Source organism: Pantherophis guttatus, chromosome 6 (assembly GCF_059756535.1).
Source record: "Pantherophis guttatus breed Tessera chromosome 6, ASM5975653v1, whole genome shotgun sequence".
Classification (NCBI taxonomy): Eukaryota; Metazoa; Chordata; class Lepidosauria; order Squamata; family Colubridae; genus Pantherophis; species Pantherophis guttatus.
This window is the reverse complement of record NC_142068.1, coordinates 17,689,836-17,700,000: the sequence shown is the minus strand read 5'-3', so window position 1 is coordinate 17,700,000 and position 10,165 is coordinate 17,689,836. Positions and strand designations below refer to the sequence as shown.

Here is a 10,165-nt window from a genome sequence, read left to right as displayed (position 1 = left end):
GTCTATTTTCCGGAGTGTTGACTATTCCTGCTAGCTTGGTGTCTTCTGAAAATTTGATGAATTCCCCATCTATCCCCTCATTCAAATCATTGATGAAGATGTTGAAGAGTACTGGGCCTAAAACAGAGCCTTGGAGTACCTCACTGCATACTTCTCTCCATGTAGATGCAATTCCATTGAGGACTACACGTTGAGTGTGGTTGGTCAGCCAGTTACGAATCCATCTGGTGGTGATGCTGTCTAACCCACATTTTTCTATTTTATCTAGTAGTAGGTTGTGGTCTACTTTATCAAATGCCTTACTGAAGTCCAAGTAAATTATATCGACACCATTCCTCTGGTCCACTAATTTTGTCACTTTATCAAAGAGTGCAATAAGATTAGTCTGGCATGATCTGTTTTTGACAAACCCATGTTGGCTTTTGGTTATTACCTTGTTTGCTTGTAGGTATTCACTGATTCGTTGCTTGATTATCTTTTCCAGAATATTCCCTGGTATTGTGGTCAGGATGATAGGCCTGTAGTTTCCTGGATCTATTTTTTTTTCCTTTTTTGAAGACTGGAACTACATCAGCTCTTTTCCAGTCCTTTGGCAGTTCCCTGGTGCTCCAGGATCTTTGAAAGATATAGTTCAGTGGTTCTGAGATCTTGTCTGCCAGTTCCTTCAGAACCTTGGGTTGTAGTCCATCTGGTCTTGGTGATTTGAACTCGTCTAGGATAGGCAGGTGTCACTTACCATTTTCTTCCCTATTTTCACTTGTGTTCCTAGTCTGTTTTTTGTGGTGCTGTTTTTGATAGGTTGGACTGTTTTTTCCCTTTGTGTAAAGACAGATGCAAAAAATGAGTTAAGTAGTTCTGCTTTCTCCCTGTTGCTTGTCACCTTCTTGCCGCTTTCTCCCAGCAATGGACCAATTGTTTCCTTGACTTTTCTCTTGTTTTTAACATGTTGGAAGAAGCTTTTTTTTTTTTTTTTACTTTTGTTGATGTTCAAGCTTGTTTTCATTTAATTATTGGAAGGGAGGGAGAGAAGAACAGCTGTGAACAGAGACAGCAATATTGGAGGAGCTTTTCAGACTTGATCCCAGCAAGTTTCTTTAAAATAAAAGAAGACAAGAATACTTGTTAAAACAAACATCCGTCTCACTTTGAGGGATAAATAGGTCCATGGAAAGAGAATGGTTTTCTATGCAATTAAAATATCACTTTAGTAAAACCATTGATAGATTCATTAGCAAGCAAAGGGGAGAGAGAGAAAAAGGGGATATATCTATCTCAGTGGGTGATTTGGAAAGTTTCCACCTCTCAGAGTTGTTATCAGGGTATAATGATAAGGATTTAGTAAGATTATCTCCCAGGGCCTTTCGATTCCCAAAAAAGCAGGAAGCTAAAGGCCCTGGTAAATGTGATAGGTACAAATAAATGTTTTTAAAACTATCTCCTTGAAGTCAAGCTGACCTTCTGATGGCTTCAAGGATTCATTTGGATAGTTTTTGTAATAAAATACAAATAGTTTGCCATTGTCCATATCCAAGCTCAGTATCTTCAGGAAAGGTAAAAAAAAAAAAAAAGCAAGATGGCAGATGTAGCAGCAAAAGGAAGCCTCACCCCTGTTGTAGTCACACTGACATTGTCAGAGTATGAATATTCATAGACTGGAATAGACATGGCAACAACAGTCCCCAGCCATTGGGGACTGTTTGGAAACTGAAACATAGTATTTGTTTGCATGGGGCTGTAAGAGACTGTTTGAAGTCTGGTCGTGGCTTAGACTTGCTGAACTGTATAGAAGGGTTGGTTTGGCCTCTGTAATGTGAGCCTCTGTACAATATATTAGCCTCTGAATCTCTCTACTCTGTAATGACTTGCTTCTATGAATATTGCTTCTGTGTTCCTGATATTGTATGCTGAATCCTGCTGAAGTTCATTTACTTGTGTGCTGGTCGGATGTGCTGCAAACTCTGACAGACATTGACAATGCACATTGATAAAGGGGTGCATTTGTCATCAACACTGTCTTGTTTTTCATTATTCCCCAACCCAACCATGGCAGACAATGCTGTCCAGTAAGCTTTTACAACTCTCTGATCTAACCAAAAGTCTGGTGGTCTCCCATCTAAGCACCAATCCATCCCAATCTGGTTAATATTTTGACCTCAGCCAAAATTAGGTAGTTGCTGTTATTTTTGGTGAAAAGAACATGTCTGCTACAAATAGGAAAGTTCCTTTAGTGTTTCTCTCTGTCTGATCTTCTACTTTCCATTCGCACATATGCTTGTCATTGATATGCTTGAATAACCCACAAATGGCTCATCCTAAACTATAAATCAGGATTTACCCACTTAGTTCACATGATCCAAAATCTGCTTGTAGTAGCCTATGACCTGTTTGAGATTTGCAAACAGTTGACCACCTGCAAACATTTAAGGGCCACCAGACCACATTGCTAAAGTTTGGCAGAAATTATAGGTCATTTCAACAGCATCATTCATTCATTCATTCATTCATTCAATTTGTGTAGCCACCCATCTCAAACGAGTGACTCTGGGTGGTGAACAGTCATATCAGTTTTGATTTTTAAAATGTAAGTAACAGTTGTCAGGTGGAGTGTGTGTGTAATGATCTAAATCAGGGTGTCCAATCCTGGCAACTTTAAGACTTGTGGTTGGGGAATTCTGGGAGTTGAAGTCCAAGATTGGACATCCCTGATCTAGAGTGAGGCCAATAACCTTTTGTCCCCAAATTGCTCCTTGCATAGGGGTGGGATTTTGCATTGGCAGCACAAACACTCAGGCAGGCATAAAAAGAGTGCTTGGGCTGTTTGAACTATGTGTTTAATTCAAAATAATTATCCCAACAGGGGTGTCCACAGGATACAGTAAAAAAAATCAAGATGGTGGCGTTTTGATTGCCATTGCCTTGACTTTTTTTAAAATCATACCCTGCAAACACCCATCTATCTAAACAGGTTGCCACTTCTAGTCTAGCCTGTACTTAATTGTGTGACTGAACAAATATTTCATAGTAGCCTTTTCTTTGTAGGGAGAAAGGAATTCATGGTGATCTGGGACCTCCATACATCTGGACTGAGCTTCACGGAGGAGGTTGAATGTCATCTTTACAAAAGCAACAGTTTCTCACAAATCTCCAGTTAAATGATGCAACAAACATGTTAATTTAAAGGCATAATCATAGAAGAATATAGATTCTTAAAAATCCAAATAGCATTGTAAACCATTGTAAACAATTTGCTTCCCACATAGTTGTTATCGGGAGAATTTGTTTTCAAAATGGCCATCCAGATTCTCTTTAGAACAGGGCTGTCAAACACGCGGTGTCATGGTGGCGTCATGTGATGTATCACGACTTTTCCCCCCTTCGCTAAACCGGGCATGGGCATGGCCAGCACGTGACACATCCGGCTCATGGGCCGCAAGTTTGATAGGCCTGTTTTACAACATCTAGCAAAAGAAGATCTCCTGAGGCAGGTCTGTCCCATTGTTGAACACTTCTTATCGTTCAGACATTTTTCATGATGCTGAATTACTGAAATGTACTTCCTTGTAAATAAGTCATTGTTTCCTGTCCTGTTTTATGAATAATAATGAATAATTATATCCATCTTTTACATGACGGCCATTCAGATAAGATTACATCCAGGGGTGGGTTCTAAATTTTTTTACTACTGGTTCTGTGGGCGTGGCTTATTTTGTGGGTGTGGCTTGGAGGTCATGTGACTAGGTGGGTGTGGCTACCTGGTCAGAGTCATTTCTGGAAGGTCCTCGCACTTACGGCCAGTCCTCGCACTTACGATCCGACTTATTTGTTTGCTTTTAACACTGATCAGCTGTAGGACGGCCCTTTGAAGCCCCGCGGCAAGAGTTTAAACAGTTTTTTTCACTCTAGTCATCAGCTGGGACTCAGGAGGCAGCAATAGATTGGGGGTGGGACCAAATAAAAGGTAAGAATAATGTGGGGGGGGTGGGGGGGTGGGAGGGCGGGGAGGGGGAGAACCGGTTCGGTGATGTCATACCGAACCGGACCAAACCGGGAGGAACCCACCACTGATTACATCCCTTTTTTCAGTGACCATTCAAAACATCAGTTACATCACTTGCAGAGTTTCACATGATTGTGATTTGGTATCTGGCAACCACAATTGCACAATTGCAACATTGCAGTGTCCCACAGTCCTGTTGATCACCATTTGGGACCTTCCATGCCAGCTTCCCATAAGCAAAGTCAATGAGAAAGTCTGTGGGAGGTCCACGCAGTAAGTGGCTCCTGCAAGTTGCTCCAGCCACTTTTTCTCCCAAAGACTCCCTGGATGGTAGGAGGATCCTGCACCCCATAGCGCCTGTCTATACTCTATAGAACCCACCTGTCAGCCATGAAGCCATATTGGAGCATCTTCAAGGCTGCCACAGTGAGGCCGGTTGGAGATGTGGGAAAGGGAGATAGCTGGGGACTTGTAGCTAAAATAAAATTATTTCTCCTGTGAACCAAGGACGTTCCCACCAGGTGCTGGGGAGGCGTGGACTGACGCCAACTGGAGTTGGGACGGTGACCTGACTGGACCATGTGATGGGTGTGGGGGAAAGAACTTTGGGTTTTGATTTGGGTGGGGAAAACGTCGGGTCTTTCAAAGTCAGGTTTTCACCAGCTGTGCCAATATGACATGCCTAATAAACTCGTGCTTTGAGGAAACCCCAGGCCTCAGAGTTTTGATTGAATTGGGTCTGTTACTTCGGACTCTGGTGCCCACACCTTTACACCACTCTTTCACACCCACCCATAACACCCACTTGTGACTGCCTCTGAAGGCCATCTGCTAAGAAACTAGTGAACTTCCTTATGCAGTTGTTGGCCACCCTGAGAACAGACTGCAGGACTACATGGGCAATGAATTTGAACCAGTAAAGTACTGCTTATATTCTTCTGAAGACAATTCAAGTTTCTGCAAACTTTTGTTCTCCAGACTTAAACTCATCTGATGCCTCCAACCATTCTTCATATGGTTTTCCTTTCAGCTTATCATCTTGATTGCTCTTCTCTGGCCAAGCTCTACTTTGTCAATATCTTTATTAAGCTGTGTGCCCAGAACTGGACACATTGTTCTGAAGGCAGTCTAATGAAGAATGGCGAGGAACAATTATTTCTCTTTGATGTACATATCAATGACCTATCTTTCACTGTATTATCACAGCAGTCTTCTATACTTCTATTAAATCCCAAGAAATGATATAATGAGAGAATTCATTTTGGAATTTACAATGGTGACTTGATTGCCATCACTAAGGGAAGCTCTGTCCTTGAGAAAGTCTCTTTTTTCCGGAAAAGTTCAGAATAAATGCATATTCAATTTCTCTGCTATTGAACTTGAATTCCAGAAGGCAATTTGCGCTCAGCTTTATATGTATGGAGTAGGATTTAGAGAGTTCCCTGCACAAAGAGTGTTTCTGAGTTAATATGTTGACTTTTTCTTCAACCGCAGCCATTCATGGATTGCACCTCTGAAGAGCCTCTGTTTGATGGACTTATGCATGCAAGGAGAAGTGAACCAGAGACAGGAAAGATCTGAAAAGCTTCACATGTGCAGGGAGCACAGGATTCAGGACTCTGGATAATGAAATAATCGTGAGATTACTTTACAAGCCCTACTAGCACCTTTTGTGGATGCTGCCGCACTTTGACAGGAATTCGTCTCCTGCAACTCTCTTTAGCTTTCCACGCAGGTATCAACAGTTCTATCACTGCAAACTAAATTTGCAGGAAAAAAAAATTGTGAGTGAAAGTTATAAATCAATGATGTTCAACTACTTTGTTGGGTGAAGTGATGCACCTGGCATTTCAAAGTTCTCCTAAGGTCTGAATACCCAAGAGGTCAGGCAGGGCTTGGTTAAATAAGCAGTCAGGATCACAACAAAATCTCATTTTAATTTTAAATTTCATGAAGCACAGTTCAAAAGTTTATTCTTAACAGATTTAGTATTTCCCTCTGTTGCCATATTCAAAATAATAACCTAGCCCCATGAAGATTTTAAAGTGGTTGTGTATTGCGCGTTTGATCTGTGGCCTGAGGTAATTCTTTTGAGTAATAATGAATCTAGAATCCAGAAACCAGATCCAAAATATATGTTACATTTGTCTGTGCCTTGTTGTTATAAATGGAGAATATTTATGTCCCAATTTGACAAACTCATTAATATATAATGTGATTTCTTTAGATATGACTTAGCAGACACAAGAACCCCTCCTTCTTAACACTGATGATGTTATCGAGTTTGGTAATGAAACATTTGCAAGAAAACCACCAAGCTCAAAATACACCCACAATTTTTAACAGTGGGGGTTTTTTTTGTTTTTTTTTGGGAAGGTTTGGGCAACCACGACTGTAGCCACCAAGATCTGAGTGTCAAAATTGACTGGCGAAATTGCGAAATGATGTTGTATAAAATAGGGATTTTTAAGGATCCCTTAAAAATTTTTTAAGGATGAGGAAGGGATCAGTGTCCTTTTGGTGTGATTAGGATGGAAATTGTAACTAGAGAACTTTGAGAAACAACCAACCCAAAAACTCTCCTTGTTCTGTCCCCACTACACGTTAGTCTGTGTGCAGCTCGACATGCAGCTAAACTCACCTATCCTCCAATAAAACAGACCCCGTGCGTAGAACTGAATGCTTTATTGAAAGAACAGGATATGGTGAAACTGGGGAAATTAGGGATACATACAATGAGAACCAGATACAAGGTAGACAGTATTAAGTTACTGCTGAACATAACAATTAATAAATACAAGCAATTTAAACCTCACCAGCGATGCTCTGTGTGGGATGTAGGTTTGTCCTTGGATGACCATGTGCTTCTGCCTTCTGTTAAAGGAAATGGGATCTGGTTTCCCAGTGGGCGCTTGGTTCGAGAACGTGGGCTGATGGGTAAAATGGGTTGGGTCAGCTTCAAAACAATATACTTGGGTCATATTTGTCTCTCCGGCCACTAGATGGGGCTAGAGGGCAACAACAGTATATAAAGTTATATGGTGTGGCATGACACTCCTCCCAAAAGAAAAATAGACCAAAAAGTCAGGCCTGTCCCTTTCCAGGGATGTCATTGTGTTGGCAGACAGGCATCTGCAAATTTGTGAAAGAGCAGAAGTCTGCATTATAGTATATGATTCCTCAGAGGCTGTGTGAGAGGTAGTTCATTTTTTATTTCTACCTTGAATCCAGTGAAAGCATGGCTAAATTCAGTGAAACCATGGCTAAATAAACACTGCACAGCACAGAACCCAAAGTCTAGGTCAGGGATCCCCAACCTTTTGGACCTCAGGGACCACTAAATTCATAATTTTAAATCCCGCGGACCACTAATATGATCTGCCTAATGACCGGCTGGGTGGGCATGGCTAGGTGATCATGTGGCTGGGTGGGCATGGCCAACTTGATGTCACTCATGTCAAGGGACGCCTCACCGGCCTCTACTCACCCCTCGCCTCCCAGCCACTCCTCCCCTACCCGCCTGGGCTCCTTAAGGCCCCAACAGGAAGCAGTTGTTGGAGCTAAGCAGCCACCATGAGAAAGAGTTGGCAAAACAGCTCAGTTCAAATTGGATCTGGCCAAGAAGGAGGCTCAGCAGAAGCACCTCACTGTGGACTAGGAGCATACGCTTTCCAAGTAGAGGGAAGACCTATGGGAGTGCAAGGCCAGGTACTGGCACCTGGAGGCTCAGCAGGCTGAGATGGTCAGCCAGGTCCGGGCCATGATGCAGTCCCACTGGAACAAGGCCCTCTGGCTCTTCACCACCAGCGGCACTTCCCTCCAGCCTTCGCTGAAAGCCCGAGGAGGAGGCTGAAGCAGACCCCTGGAATAACCAACAAAACTAGGAGAGCCCATGGCTTAGAGGTTAATACACATACCTAATATGTAAGCAGCCTGGGTTCGAATCCCAGAAGAATTTCTGTCCCTCTCCAACCCACACAAAAAGACCCTGAAGGGGGAGACTCTCTGCAGCAACACAAATGTTCATTGCACGTATTTGTCCTAGGGGCCGTAGTTTGAGGACTCCTGATTTAGAGCAATATAAAAAATTCAAATAATTTTTCTGAGGACCACCAAAATTTTCTCAAGGACCACCAGTGGTCCATGGACCACCAGTTAGTGACCGCTGGTCTAGGTTGTTCCTCATCAGTCTTCTGGTGTCCAGGATGCACTGGACTACAATCCCAATCATACTCAGCCAGCATGGCTTTGGACATAAACTAATAGGAGGAACTAATTGGAAAAAGTTAATTTTTCTATGACTTGGAATTAAGAGCCATCATCTGTGGTGTCACCACAATATACTTCCCCTGGAAGTTTTTGCTTTCTTTCCAAAATATGATTTATAAAATGAAGCATATAAGTGTATTTATTTATAACCATATATGTCCTTCTTAGACAAAGCCCAAGACTGAGTCACAAAAATGACTATCTGTGGATTGGGGCTGAAAGGCAAAAGTGGAAGCAGTATGCTCCATCCCATATTTGGTAAACCAGGTTGCCCTGATAAAAAACAATCTCTTCCCTGGTATAACCAACATAACTAGGAGAGCCCATGGCTTAGAGGTTAATACACCTACCTAATATGTAAGCAGCCTGGGTTCGAATCCCAGAAGGGCAAATGGTTAGCTGACGAGGGTTAAATAGCTTGAAATAGATCTATACTAGCAATAGCAATAGCACCAGTGGTGGGTTTCAGATTATGTTACTACCGGTTCACTGCACACACGCTCGCTTCGTGCACATGTGCGCCTGGTTCGTGTGTGCGCCCGCCTTCCAAGCATCCACTTTGCTCGTGCATGCACTTTCTGCGCATGTGCCTGGCCTCGAAAACATGCCTAAATAGGATGGCATAGAGCAGGGGCGAATGGGCAGGCCCACCTGCACTTTCCGTTACCGGTTCAGGCGAACCGGTCCAAACTGGCTGAATACCACCTCTGAATAGCACTTCGACTTATATATCGCTTCTCAGTGCTTTACAGCCCTCTCTAAGTGGTTTACAGAGTCAGCATATTGCCCATTTAATGCCCATATTGCATATTGTCAACATTTTAAAAAGAGCACTCCCTCAACTTGGAAAAAGTTTTACAATCTCTGTTGTGCATTGCAATAGTGCAATAGCACTTAGACTTATATACTGCTTTCCAATGCTGTATAGTCCTCTCTAAACAATTTAGAGTCAGCGTATCGCCTCCAACAATCTGGGTCCTCATTTTACTGACCTCGGAAGGATGGAAGGCTGAGTCAACCTTGAGCCTGGTGAGATTCAATCTGCCAAATTGAAGTCACCCCGCAGTCAGCAGAAGTAGCCTGCAGTACTGCACTCTAACCACTGCACCACCACGGCTCATAATACTAGTCTCCCTTTATTTCTTTGTCGGTAAAATATAAATTTAACACAAAAATAGTTTGTCGCAAAAGTGACTGCCTGAGAAGGCTCGTGGATTGGGGCAAAAGCAGAAACAGTATGCTCCATCCCATATTTGGGTAGACCAGGTTGCCTTGATAAAAAACGCCCAAGACTGAGACTTAACTTTCCTGTGCTAATACAATGATTAGTTTGTTGGTAGGGATAGCTAAGAAACCCATTTGCACGGAGTATAGCACCCAAAAAGGTCTGCACCTAAAACCTCCATTGTTTCTTCAGCCCAGTTACAGCAAGTGAATGGTTAATTCTAATCTCAAAGATTTCCAGTAAATCCTGTTAATGTAGAATGCTTGATTCCTGTTCAAATATACACTCTGTTAGGAACACAGTGAGATAAAGCTTCAGCCAACCAGTCAGTAGGGACTAAAGAATCTTCCTCCTTTTTTGGGTTTTTTTTTTTTTACCTATCAACCCCATGTTGCAAGTACAGTTCAATTTAAATGTACGGTCTGACCTTTTCAAGATCACAGGCTGTTACTCTACAAAGACAAAGATCAAAGGTCCAAAATGTTTGCAAGGGCAGAGATTCTTCTTTTTACTGTTTGCTCAACCTGACTCATTTCTTTTGGAATTGGTTGACACCAGCAGGTTAGATTCCATGTGCCTGATTAAAGTTTTCCACTGAGCAACGTACACAGGGAGATGCAACCTCTGTAAAATCACACAGGGGAGTTCTCTTGTGTTACTGCAAAAAACGTGTG

At 42.4% G+C, this 10,165-nt stretch overlaps 1 protein-coding gene across 2 annotated transcripts in view; it reads left to right on the top strand.

Moving 5' to 3' along the window:
- The window catches only part of TMEM212 (transmembrane protein 212), a 30,307-nt gene extending 24,096 nt beyond the window's left edge, over positions 1–6,211 (top strand). Inside the window, exon 4 of one of the 2 annotated variants that reach the window (XM_087872516.1) lies at positions 5,492–6,211. In XM_087872516.1, the coding sequence (XP_087728642.1) occupies positions 5,492–5,578 (87 nt within the window). In that variant the 3' untranslated portion in view covers positions 5,579–6,211. Of the gene's footprint in view, positions 1–3,039; positions 3,953–5,491 lie in introns of those variants that run through there. The other variant, XM_034438980.3, reaches the window with a different exon arrangement.
- The last annotated feature ends 3,954 nt before the right edge of the window (positions 6,212–10,165 follow it).